The sequence below is a fragment of the Suncus etruscus genome, chromosome 3 (assembly GCF_024139225.1).
Source record: "Suncus etruscus isolate mSunEtr1 chromosome 3, mSunEtr1.pri.cur, whole genome shotgun sequence".
NCBI lineage: Eukaryota > Metazoa > Chordata > Mammalia > Eulipotyphla > Soricidae > Suncus > Suncus etruscus.
Genome location: NC_064850.1, coordinates 47,218,674 through 47,246,122, shown reverse-complemented (window position 1 = coordinate 47,246,122; position 27,449 = coordinate 47,218,674). Strand labels below are relative to the sequence as shown.

The 27,449-nt window shown below is 38.4% G+C and overlaps 1 protein-coding gene across 1 annotated transcript in view; it reads right to left on the bottom strand.

Moving 5' to 3' along the window:
- The window catches only part of KCNK2 (potassium two pore domain channel subfamily K member 2), a 99,831-nt gene that overhangs the window by 3,904 nt on the left and 68,478 nt on the right, over positions 1-27,449 (bottom strand). Inside the window, exon 6 of the mRNA XM_049769532.1 lies at positions 23,848-23,987. Coding sequence (XP_049625489.1) covers positions 23,848-23,987 — 140 coding nt within the window. The remainder of the gene's footprint in view (positions 1-23,847; positions 23,988-27,449) is intronic.

Sequence of the window (27,449 nt, the reverse complement as noted above, 5' to 3'; positions counted from 1 at the left end):
GAAGGATGTTCACTGTGATACCAGCAGCAACAGGAGCACACACACACTCCCTCCAGTATTGCCTTTCTGTACCCCTGCTAGCCTTTCTTACTCTTGTCACCAGTTTAATTACCAGGGAGATTTATGCAAAAAAGAGTCTTCTATTGTATAACTGTTTCTTCACTTGGTCAACTTTCCACATCAGCCCCTTGGCTTTATTGTCACTCTCAGCTAATCAGCCATAGAGAGAGCTCAGGATGATAGGCATGCGGAGCCTTTCTGGATGGTTATCTGGGTGTGTGGCTTTCTTCATTGGGTGTTGCTATTGAAGGTCACACGTCAGTGAACATTTTCATCACCTATGTCTTTGTTAATGTGTCCATGGATCAGCAGAAATAGAAACATGAGGTCAATACTAGTTTCTGACTTTATAGACAATATGAACTATCTACCCATGCCCATAAGCTTCCTGAATTTCACATTTCTTCCTGAACACTTGTAACAACTGTCTTTCTACAGCCCCAAACCCCTACATAGAATAAAATTTAAATATCCTAATTTTATTTTAGTACTTTGTTTTGTTTTGAAGTCACTCCCAGAGGTTCTCGGGGATTACTCCTGAATGCACTCAGGACTAACTTCTGGTGGTTCTCAGGACTATACAAGATGATGGAGATAATATCCTGGCCTGCTACTTGCAAGGCAAATGCTCTACCTACTGTACTATTGCTCCAACCCAATATCCGAATTTTAAGTAGCCTTGTCATCTTTCTATTTTAAATAGAAATAGAATAGGATAAACTGGACAAAGGCTGAAAGTCTGGGAGAAGGAAGTTTTACTTGTCACCAGGATTTTTCAACTTGCACTAACAACACACACATCTTTGGGTACTTGCCCACAATTGAGGAATTCCTGCAAATGAGAAATGCTCGGACTTGCCTGACTCTGTCCACCTCTCTAATTTCTTATTTTTAATTGACTTCAATTTCTGTCAGAGGCCAGCTTTTTATCTGCTTTGGGGAACATGTTCTTTTAACTAATTTCTCTAGTGTCCCCAAGGTAGATTGGTCATCTTCCCAGGTCCAAAAGACTGGATGGAAAAAATCAGAAAGTGGGGGAGACATAGAGAAGTGAGAAAAGAGGGATGGAGTCACCATTTTCAGCTCTGTTCCTCAAATATTATGCACCCACAAGCAAGCAAATTAACCTTTTTTTTTTTATAACCAGGGTTTCTTTTCTGTAAAGATAATACAGCTAATTTCCCAGGAGCAAAGATTACATAGCATAGATCATCCTATATTGTTTGACACCACATAGAACCAGCCTAACCTTGGAAAATGATCTATATCAATGGGCATGTTATTAATCAAATAATAGCATTGTAAAGTACACTCCTATCTTTTATAATGGTGATAAAGCTGTCTATTCAATTTTTCTGATGTTAAGGAAATGAAACAATAAGTTTTGAAACTACTGCATCTATACAAGTAACTATTTTTCTTGATTAAGACAAATGTTTGCAGTATTCTAGATCATTTTGGTAAAACTCTGCATTAAAACAACTTTGTTTTACTATATTTTTATCACTATCAACAACTGATTTATATTTCTTTTAGAAAAATTTCCCTCAAATTATCTCCCAAATCATTGCCTAAAAAAAGTGGGCAATAGACTATTAGAATTCAGGAGGAGTCAATCCACTACCGAAACTATCTACTCTGACTGTACTAAATAATATGATTCAAGAAAACAAAGGCAAGCTTATACTCTGATACATATAGATTAGATAAATATAGAAATATAGATAGATAGATAGATATAGATAGATGTGTAAAATAAAAAAATGCATAGATGCAAAGATATAAAAAGTCAATATCTTCCAAAAAGGGAAATTAGATTTCCACTGCCTAAGTATCTATATGGCCCCCAGCCCTGCTGAAAATCTTGAGGAGCAAACAGTTTTGAGTAGTTTGTAGCCTTTTTGTTTTGCATTTATATTATTTTATTTTTCCACCTGAGGCAACATGTAAGGTTTGTTCTGAGGTGAATCAAGCTACTGTCTCTACACAAGTACCCAAGTGCCTAAAACATCCTGCAATGCCATCATGTCCCTTTTAAACTTTGAAGTCTCTCCTTCCTGAAGCTGCATTTCCTCTGTGGACTCAGGGTGTTACATACCCAGCCATTCTGAGGCCTGGTGAGCTATATGATTTTTAAATAGTCGCATTCCCTCTGCACACACATCAAAGTAAACTGTCATTACCACAGTAATGCAAGGAACAAAGGACAAAAAAGACCTTGAAGGACTTTTTCATCTGTAATGGTGCAAAGAAAGTTCTTTAAAAGTGATTTGGGGGAACTGGAGTGATAGTACTGTGGGAAGGGTGCTTGCCTTGCATACAGCTGACCTGGGTTTTATCCCCAGTACCAGGTATGGTTCCCCCAAGCCTACCAAGAGTGATCCCTGAGTGCAGAGCCAGGAGTAAATCCTAAACATCCCTCCCTATATGTGTTCTCCCTCCAAAAAAGAAACAAGCATAAAACAAAAAAAGTGTTTTATAATGTCTGGGTTCATCTTTTTCAATCATAACTTTACTAATTACTATATATTTATTTCTGTACAAGCACATTATCTTGAGGCTGGAGCAGTAGCATAATGGGTAGGAAGCTTGCATTGCATGTGGCTGGTTCAATCCTCAGAATCCCATATGGACCCAGAAGCCTACTAGGAATGATTCCTGAGCATAAAGCCAGGAGTATCCCCTGGGCAGAATTAGGTGTGCTCCCCCTCAAAGAAAACAAAACAAAGCAAAATAAAAACAAACTAAAAAACAAGCCCATTATTTTTGCCTGCACTCCTGAGGGTGAGAAAGGATTGTTCATTTAACCCTCTTTTCCTCAAAGCCTCCCTTCTTTTCCCCCAGGTCAGCCTCTCCTCAGCACTGTTTCTTAGTAACAGCCCACAGAGAATTTTCAGTGTTTTCAGGAATAAAGTATTTCTAGAAATCTCAGGGTTTAACTGCTTGGTTTGAACCAACTGGATTTCTGAGTCATTCCTTTCAAAGGCCCTGTCAAATGTCCTTCCTGGGGACAAAGGCCACAGGAGCAAAGGGCCATTCTCTGCTTCCCCTCTCTCCCTGACCACTGACTGAGGCTCTTTCCTAAGGAAAAATACGCCTGTGCCTAGCCTCTGGGAAGACAAAGGGTGCCAGGGGACCATCACAGCCCAAAGCAATTCCTCCACCTGAGAAAAGTCATGAATTCCCCCCATTCTGACCTCAACTCCCAATATGGAATATTAGCAAAGAGATGATAAAGTACAGGAGTAATTCCCAATCAGAGCCAGGACTGACCCCTGAACATTACCAGGTAAGGTCCCCAAATGAAAATAAACAAAAAGAAAAAAGAGACAAAGGGCTACACTCCCAAACTATACCCTTAGCTGACTTTTGTTTTTTTTAAAAAATTCGATTCTCAAGAGCTTAAAGATTATTCCATTTTAATTCTGTTGTTTCATTTATCTAGATGAGTTTACAAAACACGTAGGATAATTCTAACCCATTATTTGATTCTTATTTGCCTTTGACCTTGATCCAGAAGAACAAAGTTATACCCCATCAGCACCAAAGTGCCCAGTTTGTGCCTCACCTCCACCGATGACCCAATATTATCTCTAGATCACCTACCACTTCCCACTCATACTTTCCTCTTGTAGTTGGAAATCTTTGCTTTGTTATCCAATGTCAAGGACTGGTCAGCATTTAATGTTAACCATTTCATTGGGGGAGGGGCACACCTAACCATGCTCAGGAGTTACTCCTGGTTCTGTGCTCAGAAGTCGCTCCTGTCAGGCTCAGGAGACCATATGAGATGCCAAGAATGGAATCCAGGACTATACTGGATCAGCTGCATGCAAGGCAAATGCCCTACCACTATACTATCTCTCCGGCCCCTAATGTTAACCATTTCTGTTTTATTTCCTACATATCACAGGTGAGTGAAAGCTGGATGAGACATTTCTACCTCGGTCTAGTTTTTATATGGTTTCCCAATTACTAAGAGTCTACTCAAATATTAGATAATACTCTATTTTTTGAGCCAATATAATCATTGCATCTGGTGTAGGCAGAAAAACAGGGATAGTTTTCCTGAAGCAAGGCTAAACAATTAATGGCCATTCAGTCATTTTCTTCACCAGAAATAAAACAAAGAAATAGGGCTCATATTTGACCAGTGTTTTTTCTCTTTCGTTTTGACAATGGGGTTGTAATTTACTTTTCTTAATGTTCAGATGCTTATGTACCTAATGACTTTAGAAAAGTTCACCATTAAATGTACGAAGTTGAGCTGAAACATTTCTGAAATTGTTTAATAGTGTAAAAATAATTTGAAGTCTACTTTGCATTCCAATTTCAGAGGTTGCCGAGACTGTAATTCCTGACAATTATCATTAATTCATTTTCTGAAGTATTGACATTTCATTGTACTGTTGAACTGTACTATTAAAAAGAACAATTCAAATTATTCTCTTTACCAACCAGGTTTAAAATAAAGAAACCCAACTAAAAGGGTTACGGAGTATCACATTATCTTGACAGAACAGTACATGATGTTTTCCTTTGGTTTTCAGGAGAGTATATGTAATATTCATAAGGTCGCCTTAATCTAAACTGCTTATTTTAGTTCAAAATTTCCCCCACTTAATATCACACACATTAGCATAATGGTGTCGAAATTAAGTGCAACAATTTCAGTAAAAATAATTTCAAAAAAAATACTAATACTATGATTTAAAATAACCCTTTTCTTGTAAAAGTTGGCAAGTATTTTCTGTAACATTAATTGCCTAAATAGGAGGTAAGCCTGCAAACGAAAGTACTTCCTCACTAACAGCTTCTTAATTTCTGTCATTGCAGCAAATGGCCTATCTGGTGTCATTTAAAACACCGCCCCATTGGTCTGATTTGGGTTGGGTTTTTTTTATTTCTTTTATATAGCTTATCCAACATTGTAATGCACCATACAAATAAGGGCTCTAAAGTTCACATAACAATAAAAGGTCATTCAGTTTTGTTTTGGGACCACACCTGGTGGCTCTATGCTCAGGGATCACTCCCAGTACTGCTTGCAAGACCATATTTAGTACTGTGGATCAAACCAGGGTCAGCAGCATACAAGGCAAGTGCCTTTCAACCCTGTGCTATCTCTATACCCCAATTTATGGAATTTTGATAAAACCCCACATATTCATCTGACCAATTCTAGTAACTGAATATTAGATTGCAATTTGGAGTAAATGCAATCATCTGTGTGCTGCTTAAGTTCTTAAAAGCATTAAACTGTGTTGGGGCTGGAGCGATAGTACAGCAGGTCAGACTTTTGCTTTGCATGTAGGCCACCAGAGTTCAATCCTTGGCATCCCATATGTTCCTACAAGCTCATCAGAAATAATACCTGAATGCAACTCTAGGAGTAACCCCCAAGCACTGCGAGGTATGGCCCCAAAACAAAAAGTATTGAACCATGTAAGTAACATAAAATTAAAAGACATAACTAAGTGGTGCCTGACTGAAATCCTTAAAAAATTCTTGACAAGATATACTCATATAAATTTACTTTATTTATATTTATTTATTTGTCTTTTGGTTCACAACTTACTGTGCTCAAAAATTATTCTTGGCTCTGCATTTAAGAATAACTCAGTGATGGGCCCGGAGAGATAGCACAGCGGCGTTTGCCTTGCAAGCAGCTGATCCAGGACCAAAGGTGGTTGGTTCGAATCCCGGTGTCCCATATGGTTCTCCGTGCCTGCCAGGAGCTATTTCTGAGCAGACAGCCAGGAGTAACCCCTGAGCACCGCCAGGTGTGACCCAAAAACCAAAAAAGAATAACTCAGTGCTTGGCGTAGTATATGTGGTGCTGGGAATCAAACCCAGGTTGATGGAATGCCAGGCAAGTAAGAACCTTACCTACTAAACTATCACACTAATCCCTAATTTTTAGTGGGTTCATTATAAATTCAATAAAATTATTTATTGATACATGATTAATGACTTTTTGTGCCCAGGGGCTACTCCAGAGCTGTGTCTGGGTCTTGTTCCTGGAGGTGCTCATGAGGCAACACAAGCAACTTTGATTAAACCTGGGTCTCCTGCATGCAGAGCAGGAGCTCACCCATTTGAGCACTTTCTGGGATCACTCATAGTAGTTCAAAAAGCACAGAGGAAATCTAGATTTTCTTCTTGTCTATAGGCACTTTGTTCTGATTCTAGGTGATTTTATGCTCATTCAAGGAAAACACAACCTGATCATTAACACTTAGTTATCCTGCAATTCTGCTTCTACTCCAATCCCAAATCACTCATTCCTGAGGCACTTAGTGGAGCAGAGCAGGTATGGCCAGGGTGAGAGGTGGCTGGGGTGTTCCTGGAGGGGGAAGCAAGGACAAAGTGGATGTCGGAGCTTGAGTGCAGTGCTCAAGGTTGGCAAGCACATCAAATGGGGAGGCATCTCTGCAGGCAGAGTGGGAGGTAGTTACAACTCAAGAGCAGTTTTGTGCTTGGAGACAGAGCAAATCCTACACTGTGATATAGGAATCTATGACTTTATTGCAAGACAAATGAACTGAACTGCAATTAAAAAGTGGAGAACTGGGGCCCGGAGAGATAGCACAGCGGCGTTTGCCTTGCAACCAGCTGATCCTGGACCAAAGGTGATTGGTTTGAATCCCGGTGTCCCATATGGTCCCCCGTGCCTGCCAGGAGCTATTTCTGAGTAGACAGCCAGGAGTAACTCCTGAGCACCGCCGGGTGTGGTCCAAAAACAAAACAACAACAAAAAAAAAAAAGCGGAGAACTGGAAGGAAAATCTTAAGTTGGAACAAAACTAGAGATAACCAGCATAAAATCATGGTTTGCAAGTAGAGCGAATGAGATACAATAAAGACAGAGATAAATAGGCAATTGCACAAATATAACAAACATTCCTTTGCTCCATCTACTGAATATCTGGGGGTATGACAACTCAAAAGCAACCACAGCAAAATTTTGGTGGATACCACAATCTACTCAGAGAAACAATGGATTGTTGGGAGAAGAGGGCAGGGAAATGAGAACTAGAACCTGGAACTTCTCATTGTGCCATCAATTGCCAACTGCACCCAACCACAAACCCCCAATTTTGGGAATGTGACACATAAGACAGCTGAGGGCTGTCTGCATTCAAGGGGGCTGTCTGCAGCAGACCATCTTGGGGTCAGTTGAGGATCACAGCAACATTAGTGGTGGTTATATTACATCAGTTCTAGGAAAACCTAGGATCTGTGCTGCACAGAGAATGGAGGCTGTGATGAGGGAGACACCCCCATAGGATCTACACTATTAGCTGGAAGAGGGAAGCTCTTCCAGGTGAGTGCTATTACCTGAAGTCTGCTCCTACAAGAAGATAATGAGACCAGAGGTGAGACCAGGTGTCCCCAAGAGGGGACAAAATTGTTCCCTGTGGAATGGAAATTTGTGTTGGGCATGGGAGAATGTAATACTCACATCCAGGGGGAGCACTGAGATACCTCCTACTTGGAGCTAAATTTCAGGCTCATGCATAATTCAAATGGGTGCAAAATGCAAAAACCTAAAAGGAAGAATTCTCTATTACAACTTAAAAACTGTCGGCACAGACCTCGCTTTCCAAGTTCTTTGAAGGCGCTCTCGTGCCAAGTGTGAAGAGCTGATCTTATAGATCATAGTGAGAAAAGATTTCCATTTCACTCATCTGCTTCACTCAACAGACACAGTGACTCCTGTGTGTGTAGCCCCACACCAACCCATGCAGTTTCCATTTTAGCCTCTTTCATCCCAGAGATTTAAAAAGAAAATATAAATATTTGGGTATCCCCATCACTTGACAGGACATCTTAACGCATTCACAAATCTCAAGGGGCTCCAGGAACCACTTAGATTTTTCCCAAGGGGCAGGATCACTAGGCTTTTCATCTGCAACAGGCCCCATAAGTGCCCTAAACAGAGCTAGTGCTCTGAAGAAGTTTAAAAAACTGAATTGTCTCAACCAGAGACATAGTACAGGATTGAGGACACTTGCCTTTCATGCAGGATCCTAGTCCAATCTCAACACCCACTCTAGTTCTCTGAGCTCTATTAGGGGTCACCCCTCTCCAGAAAGGTGACCTCTGAAGCACTGCTGGGTGTGATCTAAACTCCTGCCCCCAAATGCGAACAAAACCATAAATTTTAAAATACTGATTATGTAGACTGCTATGTTTTAAACAATGAGCCTAAATCTATTGAAATAGTTCAGTCACACATACACATTCTCTAAAATCCTGTTTCATCAGCAAACAAAAGTGACTATTGTTTTAAAGGGTAAATTTCAAGTACAATTTGTATCATGACATGTAAGCATTATGGAAGAGGATCTTCTGAGCAAGGGATATTGACTACGCATCCTTTGAATATTAAAAAATATATATGAAAATATTTTGGGGGAGGAAAAGAAGGGTAGGAAGCCAAGAATGACTTTAAAGGAGCAGATGAGAAGTTCTGTTAGGTGAAAGGTAGAGAGAAGTGAATAAGAAAGAAATGAGACAAAAAACACCCAGTGTTTGCTTCTTGTTTTGTTGCCATGAGTTTCAGAGTTTAATACATTTATCTCTGAATATCTCCACTATTTTAAAAATATCTTGATCTTCTTACACTACAGAATATGGAAGAAAAGATTCCATATGGTCTATGTAGATTTAGGAAATTTCTAATTTCAATTTTTTTCCCCAATGAGAACATTGCTTCCTGAAACTTTCCTTACAGAGAAAATGCTCGCATGCACCAATAGCTCCAAAATCCTCCTGATTAATGGATGATCCGTGAGGAGCTTTCTGCTCTAGTCTGTTGCATGAAATGCAAAGGTAGAACTAAAATATAATGCTCAAAGACAATTTTCAAGAATGTCTGGGGAAAGAAGAAAGTACAATAATTCTTCCCTGAATAGAATAAGGAAGAGAAAGACAGAAACTGGGTAACCTCACTTGTAGATGGGATCTATAAAGCAAAGTAAAAAGAATAAATCACAACCAATGAAAACAAACATAACTAAAGTCATTGAGCATGATGGTGGTGGAAGGAAGGTATCCAGGGATAGTGGAGAAGTGATATTGGCACTTGGGTGATGTGGAAATATTATATCCCTAAAACATAAAATATTTATAGGTTTTTTAATATAAAGCACCATGATTGGCAAAGATATTTATAGTTGAGTTTTAGACATACAATGTTCCAGCACCAATCCCAAGCCCCAGTGTCAACCTCCTTCCACCAATGTTTTCAAAGTCCATCAATGTTTTCAAAGTCCATTCTTTATTTTTTATTTTTTTTGGCCACACCTAGCTGTGCTCAGGGGTTACTACTGGCTCTATGCTCAGAAATCGCTCCTGGCAGGCTCTGGGGACCATATAGGATGCCAGGATTCGAACCACCAATCTTCTGCATGCAATGCAAACACCTTACCTCCATGCTATCTCTTCGGCCCCTCAAAGTCCATTCTTGACTGTTCCTTCTAGAATCTTAATATGTACATTTTGGAGCTTGATTGGTAAAGTTTGAGTCCCATAACTTCAGAGCTTGACTCTGTGGTTTTTATATTTAGTTCTGTCCTTCCTTAACACCATTGATGTAGCCAAATCCCCAAAGATTTATAGTCTTTTAAATCAGTGTTTTCTCAACAAAACAAAACCAGCTTGTTGGAAAACAAAAAGAGGAGTCACATATTTTTCGAAATTAATGCAAGCCAAAGTGATGTAGTGGAATACCACACAGCTGTAAGAAAAGATGAAATCATGTGATTGACTGCAGAATGAATAGAACTTGTCCTCAAATTACATAACTGCAATTACCAAGAAATGGAGGAGGAAAAGCGGAGGAAGGAAGAGCAAGTAAAGGTGACATAAAGACAGTGGTGGATAGGTGGGGGAACCTTTGGTGGTGGTGGTGTGCAGTAACTACACATTAATACCATAAACACTAACACTGATGCAGCCATGCTACCAAAATGATAGTTAACAAAGAAATGAAGAAGATACTTTCTCAAATGGCAAGACATCTTCAGTCTGGATGCCATATTCAAGAGACAGGAGTACAATGAGCAGGGAATTGACCTAAATGCTCTGGGTCAATGTTGTCTGATGGTCAGAGTCAAGGCTTTCTATTCTGCTCTGTAACGTTGAACTCTTCCTTAAGCCTTTCATGAGTCAAAACATTACTTCTGCCTCTTTTGCAGTACTGTGGAATATACAGTGGGAATAATTTATATATCAAAGTGTCCTCCCCAAAAAAACAGAAGTAAGGAGAGGGGAATTTAGAGCTGAAGCCTGGAGACAAGAGCTCATTCACAGGCTGGAAAGATAGAAGCCAGTAGAAGAAGATGGTCTGGTTTCTGCCTGAGATAAGACCACCACACTCCCCATCTTCCCATACAAGATCAGAACAAAGTTCTGAAAATATTTGAGTCACAACGATTTCCAGAAAGAGCAAATCAATTGGGAGTTTTAGGATGGAATCTCTTCTCTAGTTTGTACCAACAAAACAGTTGCAGAATATGGATTATCAATATAGTTTCTTGGAATATTTGGTTAAATTTGTGGCACTGATACTGTAAAATAAAAAGAATATTAGAGAGTCAACAATTGAGATGGTTCAACTTAGTAGGCTTTAAATACTATTTTACAAGGATAATGTGCTATTTTAGACTGGATCAATTTGGGGTTCTGCAGAGGTCTTATAAAACTTAACATCAACTCAAAATTCTTCCATGTGGAAAGTTTAATTTAGAAAAAATTCTTTGTCATTTGATCATTCACTACAGGATAACCAAGTGTTGGAATATCTAGTTTTTACTCTATTCAGAATAATTCTTTGTTGCTGGTGCTTGTCACTCATTGGATTGAAGCATCTTTTGGACTGGTATGTTACCATATCTGTTTTCCAACCCAGAGTGTGGTCTTTCACTTCCCAATAAAGTCCCCAGGTCTCAGGGAAAAATTGCTGATGATTCTGGTTTTCTACAACTGAGCTATCCACTGCTGGCCTTAGTGTTAGGAGTGGAAAAGTTGTAGTGGAATTTTCCTGGACCTGTACCATTCCCTTCAAATTTGCATGGATTATTTCCTGTGTTGGCAATTGCTCCCAGAAGCACATCTCCCCAATCTGTTCAGATTGTGCCATGAGGCTTCCACTTCACATGGCACCAAAACGGGAACTAGAGAGCACCCGTGGGTCTTGCTCCATTAAGGATGATTGTAAAGCTCAAGTTTGAATAAGTAACCACTGAGCTAAATCCAGATGCTGCCTGCTCACCTGCTCCCAGCTCTCTGGCCTCAGATTAAAGATAATGTAGCACAACAAGTCCTGACAAAAATGTTAGCCTTTGAAAATGCCAGTGAAAATTGTCAGGCTATATTACATCCTATTACGGAGAGAGATATCATGGGACTACTACATGTTTGTAGGAATATAGAATCATGTGATTCTACAACCTCTTTAGTAACCTATGCAGAACAGAGGCAAATTCTGGGGAACCATAATGGATAAAATTGTCCTATTAGAGGATATAGTGGACTCCAACCACAGAAACCACCTGGACTCTTTCTGAAATATGGCAAAGAATCCATTGAGCTAGATATTGTTTCTCATCTTCTTATTGGGTCTTGATATTCCCTGCCCTGAAGAATTAACCAAAATACCATCCCAGTGTCCTTACAAGATAAGATCTGGCATAAAAGGGCTGATTCCTTCAGGAACTGTAGGCTTGATAATGGAGAGAAGTAATCTGACTATTTAAGGCACATGTGTTCAATCTGGTAATTATAAATTCTGATCACATTGGAAGAATAGTAGTTCTTATTTCCATGTACATAGTTTGGACTATTAAAAAAGATAAAATCATAGCTCAAATTTTATTACTTTTATTATGCGTAGCAAATCAGAAAGCATCAGGCAAGGGAGTTTTGGAAGTAAAAATCCTGATGCTTCTGCTAATACTTTAATAGCTTTTACTGCTAAGTTTAAAGAAAAAAAATCCAATGTTAACCTTTAAAATTCAGGGCAGAAAATTTGAAGGGATATTTGATTTTGGCACTAAAGTTTCTTTGATAGTTTTACAATACTGGCCCTGCAATTGGGCCTTGTAAGATATACCTTATAGCCTGTAGGTAATAGATGGCATTCTGCCTCTAGAATCTGTCTTTCAGAGTTCAAAATTTTCTTTTCTTCATCTTCTTCTTCTTCTTCTTCTTCTTCTTCTTCTTCTTCTTCTTCTTCTTCTTCTTCTTCTTCTTCTTCTTCTTCTTCTTCTTCTTCTATTTCTTTATTATTTTATTTATTTTAATATAATTCTTTATTTAAGCACCATGATTACAAACATGTTTGTAATTGGGTTTCAGTTATAAATAGAACACCCCCCATCACCAGTGCAACATTCCCACCACCAATGACCTTCTTTTCCCCACCTCTACCTGTATTCATGACAGGCCTTCTACTTCTCTCATTGTTTAACCCAAGGAAAAGCACACTAAGACACATCCTAGTCACAATGACAAATCCCACAGATAGAGATACTATAATATCTAATACTAAAAGCAACAAGATCAAAAAGGAAAATCACATTTAAGGGAGCATTCTTGAGATTTACAGCAGACCTGTCACAAGAAACCCTCAAGGCCAGAGGCAGTGGTGGGACATAGTGACAAAACTCAATTAAATAAATTCTTCACCTAGAATAGTACACCCAGCAAGACTCACTTTCAGGTTTGAAGGAAGTATACGTAGCTTCATAGATAAACAACAACTCAGAAACTTTGCAGACTCAAAGCCAGCCTTAAAAGAAAAACTGAAAGGTCTACTTTAAGACAAGACTGACCAATAGACACACCAACCTTCTACACAGAGATGGTATTAAATCCCATGACAATTATCTCTCTCAATGTCAATACACTAAGAGTTCAAAATTTCTAAGGTGCAATGGACCAGAAAGCCAGCAGGTTTTTTTTTTTTTTTTTTTTTTTTTACTGTATGTGGCTTCAATTTCCTTGAACCTCTGGGGCCATGACTTGCATAGACAGTGGAGGTGCAGAGTATCACATACCTCACCCAACCCTTGTCAAATCACCAGTTCAGATGTTTTGTCTTCTCATCCAATCCCCTCCAACACACTGGCTTAGAAGTTTTGCCTTTTTTATTGGGGCAACTGAGTTACAACACCCAGCATACATTCCAATTAAATGGAAATCAAATGTTCCAATATGGATTCCCCAGTGGCCCATAAACAGCACAATATTAGGGGTACTGAAAAACTTAGTTGATAAACAGCTAAGACTAGGACACATTGAAACCTTTTCTGAATGGAATCCCCAGTCTTTGTAATACAAAAAAAGGTCAGGTAGCTGAAGACTTTTATCTGATTTAAGAGTTGTTAATTCATCCATGGTTCCTGTGAGGAAATTATAAAATGGCCTACCTTCATCAGCAGCCATTACAAAAGATTGGCCTTTGATAGTAATTTATTTAAAATAATAGTTTTGTAATATTCCCATTCACCCAAAAGACAGAAAGCACTTTAACTTTTCAGTTCCTTTAAAGTTCCTTTAAAGCCCCCCCCCCCTGGTGTTTCATAACTATTTTGTCTCAGGGCATGGCAAACTCACTCACAATGTGTCAATATTTTGTTGGCACATGAAAAAGTTTACAATGTTTAGATTGCACATTATATAGACAACATATTGATTTCTTAATCTACAGACAGATAATTATAATATTTGTATGAATATAAAACCCATCAGCAGGCTTCTGGTTTAGTAAGAGCCACAGACAAAATTTGGACTTTGCCTTTATTTCAAAATCTGGGTTTCATATGGAGGGCACCTCAGTGCACCCCCAAAAGATCTCTATTTATCAAAAAGTCTAATTTTTCAAAAATAAATCTTAGGTGACATAAATTGGATTCATCCCTTCCTTGGAATTTCAAACTCTGAACTCAACAACCTATTTAGCACACTGGACAGATATCCAGACTTAAAGAGCCCCAGGTATTTAACTCAAAGGCTCAAAAGGAATTGGATTTCTTCATAGACTGGCTTCAAAAGTCCTATCTTTCCAGGTTTACACCTGGAGAGAAGGTGTGATTTTTAATTTTCACTTATCCTACAACTGCTGTTGCTTAGCTGTCTATGGAATGGGTTTATTTATACAACAAGCAACCTCATACATGTGTCCTATTTATAATTGATCACTGCTCTTATCATCAATGCAATGCTCAGAGTGGGTTTTGATCCTGAAATAATAGCCCTGCCAAAATAGGAAACAGAATGTATACGATATCTCATTGAGCCCCTTCAATGAACCCTATCAGATTTTTTTCAGGAGGAATTTCCTCCAATTATTCTGCCATAAAAGCCAGGAATTTTTCAGGACACATGTTGTCTTTTCTTCAATTATCTATTCCTCCCTTATACCTGACACCCCTGTGTTTTACATTGATGGGTTATCATCAGGTAAGGCAGTATCACTGTCTTTTCACTAACCACAAAAGTGCATATAAATTACCAGTCTACTCCACAAGTGTAACTTGCTACTTTAAATTACAATCACACATTTCAGAGTCATACAATATAGTAAGCGGCTTAGCCTGTGCAGTTGGCATTTTCCCTCAGATTAGTACTGCCTCCCTAAATGACCATAACCACATGGTTCAGGAATTGCTTCAGCAATGGCAAGTTCTTCTACAAAAGTGTTCTGAGCCATTCTTCATCACTCGCGTGAGAGCCCATTCTAGCCTCTCACGGCTGATGGCTCAAGAAAATAAAACTGCTAAATATTTAGCCATACCAATATTTAAGTCATTTGAAGAAGAACATGCAACACTCCATACACACATCTGCTGCTATCATTCTATAAAGGAAAGCCATACAGATTGTTGATAAATGTGCCATTTGTGTACCTTTGCATAAAGGAACACATGTAGCTGGGGCCAACCCCCAAAGTTTACAAACAAATGAATTATGGCAAATTGATATTATACATGTTGACTTCTTTTTTTTTCAACCACACCCAGTGACGCTCAGGGGTTACTCCTGGCTATGTGCTCAGAAATTGCTCCTTGCTTTGGGGACCATATGAAATGCTGGAGAATCGAACCGTGGTCCATCTAGGCTAGTGTGCACAAGGAAAATGCCTTATCGGTTGTGCCACCGCTCAGACCCCACATGTTGACTTCTCTTCAAAGAAATCTTATCTCCATGTGATGGTTAATACATATTCTCCTTTTCTCTGGGCAACACCTATGACTTCTGAAAGAGCTAAAGCTGTTTTCACCTTCATGCTACAATCTTTTTCTTTTATGGATGTTCCCTAATCCATAAAGAAGGACAATATCCCTGCTTACACCTATTTTCATATATACTGAGAATTCCACCAAAAATCTTAAAAAGTAAAAAGAATAATCCTTCCTGAATTGTTTTAGATTAAAAACAATGGCAGTTCTTGATTTCCTGAAATAGCATTTCTCGATTTCCCAGTGATCTGGGCAGAGAGAACTCAATGCTCAATGGGCAGAGCACATGTTTTGCAGGCAGGAAGCCTGGGTTTGATTCGTGAAATTATCATGGTTTTCTGCACCAACACCAGGAATCTACCTTGTATTAGGACAGTCCCTACAACTGCCTGGGCACCAACTTGCCCCAGGGTGGGCTCAGATGCCACCCTAATGATGATTTGGAAATTAGCAATGACTTGCTTTCTAGGCAGGTTTCCCTGCCTCTCCACATAGCAGTGAAATATACCAAGATCCACTTTATAATACCCTGAATTTGTTATGGGGTATGTGCTATCATCAAGATATCTAATTACTGAAGCCTGAATGTGACAACCATAATTTGGTAGAACTTTTCCTAAGATCATGAAAAAAGACTTTTGGGTTAGACAAATTAGTATGCCTGGAACCTGTAGTTGGTCTTAAACAGGGTGTTTCATGAGTAAGGATACCTGTTTTTAGGCCAAAAGCCCTTTTCTTTCTATTTTCCCCAATGTTTGCTGCACTTACACAAAAGTTTGCTATCCTTTTATCTTTTAGATAAGGATTCTACCTTTTTTCTTAGAATCTTGTGACACAAATTACTTTGATTTATCCCATATTTACAGCATTTTTCTATAAAGTTTATAAAGGGGTGGTGTTGGAATATGGTTTTCACTCTATTCAAGATAATTCTTTGCTGGTGCTTGACACTTATTGGATTGAAGCACCTTCAAATTGAAGGACCTTTTGGATTGCGTCCTTTCCCTATATGTTCTCCAACCATGTGTGTGGTCTTTTGCTTCCCAGTAGTCTCCCTAAGTCTCAAGGAGAAACTGCTTGTGGTTTTGGTTTTCCACAACTGAGCTATCTGCTTGCTGGCCATAGCGTTAGGAGTGGAGACATTGTAGTGGAATTTTCCTGGACCTGTACCATTCCCTTCAACTTGGTGTAGATTCTTTTCCTGTGTTGGCATTTTATCCCAGACCTTCTTCTCTCAATCCTTTGAGATTGGGCCATGAAGCTTACACTTCACCCAAGTTTTCCAATTTTTCTGCATAAAAGACAAATAGGGTCTGGGAAGATAACTCTAGGGCGCTGGACATGCCTAGCATGAACTCAGGCTCTAGTTTAATCCCTAACAGCCCCAAGGGTCCCTAGAACTCCTGAATATCACTTAGTCACTACACCTGAGCATTAAAACATCCAGTTTTGTTAGCCTTACCTCTCTCTGAGAGGAGATACATTCCCCAAAATTACCAAAATTATCTATGTTTTTACTCTATTCTCAACTCTAGCCAATCATAAGCATGTAATCATTTAGAAAGATACACCATGAAGATGTGCTAAAAATAAATTCACTCTGTAAATTTGCTTTAGAAAATATTCTTGCTGATGTGTGCAACATCCTTTGGTTATCTTTTGTAAAACACAACTAACATAGCTCCATTTGTATGTCAGCACAATGTTGAGGTGTGATGAAGAAATTCATAATTTTGAAAGTGAAGTAAGTTCTTGGTGGCTTCTTTGGCTAACACAAATTTCTTGACAGGGGAAAGTCTTAAAGCAGTTAAAAGAAATAGATAATATTATATCCTGATGCATGAAATCCCATAATGTGCTCTCCATCCCAGGAAAATAAAATTACTTGTAAAATGCTTCAAGGCAAAAACTATTAAATTATTTTCCTATTATGTCCAAGTGAATAGAAAAAATGTTTCTAATTTCCATTTCCAGATGAAATTCTGCAAAATAGGTGAAGCAAAAAGAAATTGCCATATATACTGAGAATCTACCAAAAATTTAAAAATGTTTTTTAAAAAAGTATCTTTTCTGTATGTTTGTTTTAGATAACAACACTAGAATTTCTCAATTTCCAGAAAGAATGAAGATACTAGTGATCTGGGCAGATTTTAAAAACATTTAAAGAAGAACTCAGCTGCAGAGAGAAAGAGAGAGAGAGGAGAGAGAGAGAGAGAGAGAGAGAGAGAGAGAGAGAGAGAGAGAGAGAGAGAGAGAGAGAGAGAGCAATGAACAGAGCTCATGCTTTGCATGCAGGAGGCCTGGGTTTGATCCCTGACACCACGTGATCTCCTGAGCACCACCATGAGCAATTCTAAAGCACAAAACTGTGATTAGATTTCAAGCAACACTGGCTGTAGACCTCAAACAAATATAAGCATAAAACAAACTAAAATGAAACAAATTCACTTTAAAGTCCATATAACAACTAATATATTTGAAGTTCCTGTCACATAATTTTCTTAGACTGTTTTGGGCACAGGAATTGGATTAAGTTATAGTAGCAGAAATATTTTGATGTCTTCCTACTTTTCTTGTGTGTTTATTATTTTGCTCTTATATATATATACACATACATACATACATACATACATACATACATACATACATACATACATACATACTTTGGCATCACTGTGTCTTCCATACAAAACAGTATAAGTAATCTATAGATCTAAGGTATAGCACCTTAGAAATTGATGGGATAGTTTGAATTGGTAAAATAACAATTATTAACCCTTTTTAGAAACCCATAAGGAAAAAAGCAAGGAAGTTGTGTGCCATGAGCCAACCACTACCCACTGGATCTTCATAGTAGCTACTTTGAGAAGGTGAAATGACATTTTATAAGAACACTGAGACAAGAAAATATAAGGTATTTCAGTTGAATTTTCAGAATTAATGGTTTAGACAGAATTAAATCTTAGTTCCAGAGGCTCCAAATCTCAAACAAATCTTAAAAACAAGAAGAAAAAACATACAAATTATTTCTTTTTTTTTTTTTTTTAACAATCTGAGCACTTTAAGTTTCAAGACTCACTGATGGACAAAGTCCTATCACCATGAATGAGTGAACTAAATCCACAAGACCCTTCTCTAAAGTGACAGAGAAACAGGTAGGTCAGATTTGGTTCTGACTTGCCATATGTCCACACCCACGTGAGCTCCATGAAAAGGAAGAAGGAAAACAGGGTAACAATGACACATGACTTGTTTAATACCTTGGGAAATTGCCAAACAAAACAGGTGCTAAGTCATATTCTAGCCCTTGAATAGTTATACAACAATTTATTGAAGTTTTCTATGACATTGCCACTAAAGGCATCTTTAAGGATATAGTGCCATTGGACAAGTAGAAGAAAAGATAAATAAATGACTAAGAAAAGATAAACATTACATCAAGAAGCTTCTGCACATCAAAGGAAACAATGACCAAATACAAAAACACCCCACAGACTGGGAGAATATATTTTGTTGACCACTCATCTATTGGAGGGTTACTATCAAAAATGTAAAAAGCACTGGTAATACAAGGTATTTACAAGTAAAAACATCTAACCTCATCCCTCCAAAAAATGGGGAGAAGAGATAGACAGGAACTTCTTCAGGGAAGAAATATAACTGGCTAAAAGACGTATGGAAAAAATGCTCTATATCACTAATAAGGAGGGAAATGCAAATCAAAGCAACATTTGCAATATCAATGTACATCAAAAAGAGGGTGGTACACATCAAAAAGATCAACATTAACCAGTGTTGGTTTGGATGGCAGGTGTGGGGGGCCCTCTTGTTGGAAAACAATATGGGCATTTCTCTAAAAATCTAGAAATCAAGCTTCCATAAAACTCAGCAATTCCGATACTTGGAATATATTGTAAGGTACCAAAATTACAATGTAGAGCTATCTTGTCTTTAAACCCCAACTCCTTGGCCCTTCCAACAGACCCTGGTACAATGAAACCATTTATTTGACTATGCTATCATTTGTCTCAGTCTCTATATCCATTCCCTTCAAGAAAGCAATTCTTTCAGGTTCTATTTTGGACTTTATTATTGTTTTTGCAAATATTCAATAGGTGAATTCATTTATTTCACAATTCTCTAGGCCTATGAACCTACTCTACATTATAAGTTAAAAAAGAAAGAGAGAAGTTTACAGAAACATATGCATCTCCATATGAAACATATATGGGAAAATTATTGACACCATTATTATTTTCCTTGAGGAATTCAGATCAATCATAATTATATAACTGACACTATGAAAGCAATGTGAAGTTGTTCCAACTAATCATTTCTTCAAATATATCATGTGGAATATTAGATAAACCAAAATGTTTTATTACAGCTTCCTCATCAAAAATAATTTTTCCTTTTTACTAAAGATATTCTTTTCCTTAGATTTATTGTCACCAGAACAGCATATACCTTCATATAACAAAGAGAAATAAGATCACTTAACAAGTAAATATATTTATATTTTTCTTTTAAAATATTTTTATTTTAGGGAACTTGATTTGTAATACTGTTAATGGTTAGGGTTTCCTGCATAAAACATTTCAGCATTATGCCCTCCACCAATGTCCCACTGTAGGAAATTTGTTTTTTGAAAAATTAAGGTAAGAGTAGAGACTATTTTTTAAAATTTGAGGGCCATACCCATATGTGCTCAGGGATTATTTCTGGCTCTGTACTTAGGTATTACTCCTGGTGACATATGTGATGGGACCACATATGGTGCTGGGAATTGAACCTACAATGGCATCATGCAAGGCGAGTGCCCTACATGCCATACCCAAGATTGGGTCTCATTGGCCAAAATATTTTTATTCAAGTAAGCAGGTATGATCACTAAGAAAAACTAATGTTTTATATTTAAATGTTTTGATATTCTGCATTACATTTTTAATACAGAAAATTTTATGATCAAAAGCATTTATTATCTCTATTCATCGAAACAATAAATTAGAAGGAATCTCATGCTTCTAAATACTGAAGAATTATTCAGAAGAAGAAGAATCCAGAAGGGTAAAGAATCCTTGGTGATCAATTGGCCTGGTCCCTCTGTTGTGATGTTCACAGCAGAAAGTATTGCTTTTTTTATTTTTTACTTCATTTTGTCCTTTAGTGCGCTATCTCAAAACTAAAGCCGATCATTTTCCCCTTCCATTTCAGGGAGGAAGAGTAAAAATATTTTATTTTTAAAATTGCTAGCCTTGATAGTCTACAGATAAATCATAAAGTGCCTTTCCTTTCTTTCATCATATTCTTGGTTGGATTTATAGGCCAATTCTGTCATTTCTCTAAATTGCATCATAAATTAGGTGTGCATCTGCTCCCACTGCAACAGGCTCTACTGTGCAGAGCATTAAAAAATCTCTCACTCTTGACCTTCTTTTTTCTGCAGAGGCAGCCACCATCAAGACCATTGGTTCCAAGAATTGGTAGAAACAGCCAACAGCAGGGGTCTTCAAACTACGGCCCACAGGCCACATATTGTATTTATTCTCATTTTGTTTCTTCACTTCTAAATAAGATATACACAGTGTGCATAGAAATTTGTTCATAATTTTTGTTTTTACTATAATCTGGCCCTCCAACAGTCTGAAGGACAGTGAACTGGCCCCCTGTTTAAAAAGTTTGAGGATCCCTGTAGGCTTGGGACAAGAAAATTTTGTTGCTTCTCTGTATTTGACAGTGTGACCACACTGTCAACATACACTCCATCCATCTGCTGGGAAACAACAAAACTCATTTCCCGGCAGGCATGAGAATGTATCTTTCCTTCCAACATGCAAGTTATTGTGACCTTGGAAGTTTGTTGGAAAGATTGGTATCATAACAAGGATGGTGACTTCCAAAAATTCCTCGGTAGATAGACGCCCTCTCCTTTCCCTCCCTGTGATTCCCTCTAGAAATATGTAAGGTGGAGATAAAGGAGAAAGGCGATCAGGGTGAAATCACACCCAAGAGCTCTACAGATTACACGGGGAGAAATACTGGTGTGCTCTCTCTAGGAATATGCACAGAGGAACACCGTGTGCTCATTCCAGGAACATGGATGGAGAAAGAAGACTTGAGATTCTTCTGGAGGGTTCTGTCTGCAAGCTGTGGGTAGGAGGGGAGAATGCACCTCAGAAGCCCATTTTGCTGCCAATGCTATCTTTTACATCAGTCTCTGCAACTGGAAAAAATGAACTTCTGCTTTGCCTAATTTAGCATTTTGGGGTGTTGACGAGAACAGATGAGTGGCCTCATACCTCAAAGTGGGTGCTAAGGCTTGGGGCCAAGTAGACTGATAACTAGATGTCTGGGTTTTTACTAATACTGGTTTCTAAATGCTAATAAAGTATTTCATATCAATATCACAAAGGTAAAATTCTCTTGGTCTACAGAGCTTAGTGGCTTTGAAAGTTTCTAACTGGGATCTTCGATAATATGAGGATATTTTTATGCAGGTATTATATAATATGAAGAATGTTTAAAATATTCTGCATATCTCACAAGACAATATTCTTTCCAGTAGTCTTCCTGTAAGAGACATTTTTCATTCACTTCCATTCTTTCTTTTTTAACTACAGTTTTTATTAAGAAATAAGAAATTGTAAATATTTGTTTAAATTGGTTTAAAAACAATAGTATGGTTAAAAGGCTAAGCAGTTTTCATTCTATTTACATTATCTGAAATATTTCCTACCCAACAATTTTCTTTATATTAGTATCTTAAGACCCTTAAAAGTACACTAAAATCAAAATAAGCATGATCACCCCACAATGTTTATGTATTTATATGTCTGTCTGTCTGTCTCTCTTATATACACACACACAGAGTGTGACAAAGATTGAGGCAAATCAACTAGAGTTGCAATCACAACAGAAATTTCCACAACATTTATTTATTTTTTTTTGTGTGTGGAAAAAAATTTTGTTTGTAATGTCAAGCAGTCATTCCTTTGCTGATAAAAAAAAAAAAATAAAGTTGGTTTTCTGGTGTGACAGGCAATACATTAATGTGGGCCAACTGACATTGTAAATTCCTGACTGACAAAGAGACCCATAAAGGAACATCGTTAAATAACTTATACTCAACCAGTTGATGGGTTTCCAGAAAAAAAAAAAAAAACCAAAAAACAACAACAACATTGATTTGATGCGTTTTTCTTTCCACTTCCTATTTTTTTTTTTTTTTTTGGTTTTTGGGCCACACCCAGCGGTGCTCAGGGGTTACTCCTGACTGTCTGCTCAGAAATAGCTCCTGGCAGGCACGGGGGACCATATGGGACACCGGGAATCGAACCAACCATCTTAGGTCCTGGATCGGCTGCTTGCAAGGCAAACACCGCTGTGCTATTTCTCTGGCATCTCCACTTCCTATCTTATTAATTCCTTTGATTATATGTTTAAAGAATGCATGTTTGTTGTATTCACCATAGAGTTTTTAAAGGATTTTGACACTTCTGACTTGGCCTATGAACACCAAGCAATGAAAAGAAAGGAGAATGAGAGAAGAATATGAATACTATGGAACATGAATTATAGATTATTGTTTTATGCTGGCTAACATTTTTTGCCCAGAATTAAAAATAAAGAATTTATAATTATCTATTTATAACACTCAAGTTAATATTACTTCTAGAATAAGAAAAAAAATTCAAATTTAGTTCCCAAACAAAAAAATAGAAAAACTAAGATTGAAATTTCAAATTTTCCAGTTTATGGGTCAGTATCCTTATATTTAATTCTGTGTATACAGCTGCACAAATGAGGTCAGAGCATCATTTGTTCCAAATGAGTCTAGATGAGGGAAACTGATCATTACATAGTCTACGTGAGCAATTTCATACTCTAAAGTCACAGAAGGAACAAACCGAAAAAAATGACAAATTTCAGCAATATGTGGTCTGTTCCCTATGTCATGCTACTGAGAAATGACACTAACATAGGTGACTCTGATTTGCTTTCTAAAAATGTTATTTGGTGCCCTGAAGAAAGAAAGAAAACCAATGAAGAGAAACAATAAAGAAAATATTTAACTATAATTTTGACTACAAATTAGCCTCAACACAGACATCTAGAGGTATCAAATAAATTTATGTAAAATGAGTCTATGATAGCTCATATATTTTCCCAAAGTGTCAGAAAGTAAATTCATACCAAACATAAACAGGAAAAAATGTTAAATAAACTTTGTTGGCAGGTTGGTGTTACAATAAATACTTATAAAAGGAATAATATTGTATCCCTAAAATATATATTGTATGTTTCTCAGTTATATTACTGCAAGTTACAAATTTTTCAGAGTTTTCATTACTAGGGGCCCCTCCAAGGCCTCTTCAAAAACCTCCCCTCCCTTGCTTAGTGTTTAAATAATGTCAAATGCAAATGTTAAAATAAATAGATGAAGGCAACAGACATAACAAGAGTCTAATAAAGAAAGATGACTGGGCAGCACTGACTTGGTGGACTCAAGATCTAGAGAGCAGGCAATGGGCACTCACCTCCTCCTTGGTCTTCTTAGAGATCACCCGGAGCCAGTCTCCGATCATACTCAGGACAGCAGCGAAGTAAGCAAGGCCCACGAGGATCCAGAACCACACAACAGGCTTATAGAAGTCCAGGTACTCAATGTCAGAGCCCCCTGTAAGAGAGAACAGACTCCATGCCAGAGAGTATCAAATCTGTGCCAGAGAGAGAACAGACTCCGTGCCAGGGCTGCCTTGCAGGGCACACACTAGAGGTAGCTATGCATACCGTCCAAAGGGCCTATCTATTATTCCATGCTTACATGATTCTTGAAAACCTGAATTTGTTCTTGACAGCTATGCAAATTCCTTGACAAGAAATTCATGCTAATTTTAGCATCCTTAATTCCCAAAATTTGGGATTTGTCTTTTTTGAGAGTTTGGGCCACCTGATTGTGCTCAGGGCTGATTCCTGGCTCTGTGCTCTGGGCTGATTCATGGCTCTATGTTCAGGGCTAACTCCCAGCTCTGGCTCTAGACTGACTCCCTGACTCTATTTCTCAGGGATGGCTCCTAGCTCTCTGATCAATGATCACTTCTGGCTCTGTGCTCAGGGACCCCTTTTCAAGATGTTTAGGGACCCTTATGCAGTGCTGGAAATCAAACCAGGGTAGGTCAGATTTAAGGTAGGCACCTGAAACTTTGTGCTTTCTCTCCAGCCCTGCAGATTTTTCAAGAACATGCTAAATCAGCTCTTCCTTCATTCCATACTCCTCTAGAATCCTACAACAAATTTTAATCAATGAATCAGGCACAATTCACAACGACCAAACAAAACAGAACACTTTTACCCACAGGCAGCAAGAAAAGTGTGTGTGTGTGTGTGTGTGTGTGTGTGTGTGTGTGTGTGTGTGTGTGTGTGTGTGTGTGTGTGTGTCTTTCCTAAAACACTTGAACGTAGAGTTTTCAGACCATGACTAACTGCTAAGGAAGTAGAAACTCAGCGGGGCCTACCCTATCAAATCAGAGCACAGGTTTGAAGCAACAAAGGTTCTAACCAGCAGAGATAAGGCAGCAGGAACCTTATAGAGAGACCTGACACTAGGCCAAGGACCAAGGAAAATTTTTAGAATCAGTGCACAGAAACTGAGAGATAGGAACAGACGGATGCACACATCAGGAACTGTACTCAATTTATAGAAATTCAATCCAGGAACACACAACAGCTAATATATAGCCAACACACATTCAGGTTGACTGCAACACTTGAGCAGGGCTCAAAGGACATAAAGTTCACTACAGGTGATACTTAGCTCAGCACTTCAGTTCTAAAGGGTCAGTGCTAGGGTTCAGGAGTGCTGGGAGCCAGGCAAGAATTGCTTGGGAGGCCATACAGGGCAGGGATCAAACTTGGGGCCTATAGCACCCAAGGCATGTGCTCTGTCCTTCTTCCTGTCTCTTCAGATCCCAAATCAAAGAAATGTCAAAAATACTACCACTGTATAAATGAGTTGCTTATATGACATGTTTAAATTTTAAAGAATCCAAGTTAAAAGAAGTCTTGTTTTTTTTAATCAGGCAAATCTTGTAAGTAGACCCAATTTTTACTTCCTTGTGGAATCAATAAGAATGTTCGTAATATAGAATCCAAAGTAATGGGTGTACAAGTTATAGAGAATACAAAATAATGTGCCTTTAAGAATGGTAAGGTTTTTATTCTAGAAGGTTCTACCTTTCACAGCATTTAAAAAATTATCATTTCTGGGAAGGAAGAATTCTGATCGAGAATTAAGGTTAAGGCTATAGAGATTCGCAGATGGAAGTTGTGAAATGTGTGTGGAAACTTGTATTATGATAGCCTTACTAGCAAATTCCATTTTTCAGATGTTTCCATTTCAATGAAACCCAACCAACATTTTTTCCAAGTACTTTCTCTTTCAAAACCAGAAAAAAAATCTCCATACAAATAGTGGTGACTCACTCCACACAACAGCTCACCAAGATGTTGACTTGAAAGTGAGTTCAAGCCCAAGAAAACATTTTTAGAAGTTTCTCTTCTGATAAACAGGATGTCACAGTTGAAGAGTAAATTAGCCTCCTCATAAAACGATCGGCACTCACCATACAAGGCTTAGCACATTCTAAGCACAGGAGGGGGAAAAAAAATTCCTGTATTGCCACTTTTAGGACAAATGAACAGTCCTTAAATGTAGGAAAAACTAATGGATAGAGAGTATATTGTTAAAAAAAAAAAAAAAAAAAAAACACCTCACAAGTCCTATTTACTTGGATAGCTCTAAGTCAGAAATTCAGGGCCACATGATTGAATTCTTCATGCCCCAAGAATTATGTCCAAAGTAAAATAACTGGAATGTGACAGTAATTTGCTAAAAGGAGTTCACTTAAAAAATTAGGATACATTAAAAACACCGTTTTTGGCTGAGGTTCGTATTAATTTTAGTCTAGCTATACTCAGGGCACTGATGGGGGACTTCTGAGGGTGAACCTTCTGCCCAGATTCACTCCCCACACAGCCTGATGCATCCTCTCTCCTCCCCCCTCCCCCTCTCTCTGCCCCCTCTCTCTTCTCTCCCCTCTCCCTCTCTCTCTCTCCTCTCCCTCTCTCTCTCCTCTCACTCTCTCTCTCCTCTCACTCTTCTCTCTTCTGTCTCACCCTCTCCTCTCTCTCTTCTCTCACCCTCTCTCTTCTCTCTCTTCTCTCCTTTCCTCTCTCTCTCCTCTCTCTCCCTCTCTCCTCTCTCTCTCTCCCCCCTCTCTCCCCATAGTCATTATTGAGCTCCAGCCCATCAACTTCCCCAAGCCTTGCTTGGTTAATGCCCACTGGACAGGAAGAACCATCTCATTTCTCATTCCATTGGCTCAGAAGCCAATGGAAACAGGCATACAGGTCCTTTCTTGTGCATTTTGGCTCATCATTCTAAAAGCACACACAGATGCTCATAAAAATAGCACAGAGGGGTTGAGATTCCAAAGTCTCTGGGATTTGACCAGATTTTCCAAGTCCTTAAAATAACTCTTTCTTGGCCAGAGAGTTCGCAACAGAAGTCTAAGCCATTTTTTTTTTTTCATGTAGATCCCTAGTACTGGTTAGATCCCTAGTACTTCAAAGTTACCCAAATACCAGTGGGAGTCCAGTCCAGAGTAAACCTGAGCAATGCCAGAGGTGCCCTCAATTCTTCCCAAATTCATGAAAGAAAATAATCCTCTTTTTCTGATGCTCACTTACAATAGGTCATGGGGAGTTGTTTCTTTTAAAGTCTGAATTATCTGAGAATTTGCTAGAATTCTCCTGGCACAGCAAGGATAGAAGAGCAGGCTCTGATCTCATTGGCAAAATGTCTACGACTGTAGTGTGACAGGGCTCAGTGTGGCGATACATCATGGTTACTCCCTGAAGAGTCTATTGCTATGGTGGTTCCTGTACACAGCAGAGTCAGGCTGGGCCTGGAGGCAGGTCAGGGCACAAGCCTCTGGAAGGTTCTTAGACTCTGAGCCTGGAAGTCTTTCCTTACCTAATTCTCACATCCCTTTCGGCTGACTTATGGTGATTTAGATTCTTCACTGGAGTTCCCTGGACCCCATTTGTTCAAAGATTTTAACCCTCAGCCCAGTTTTTT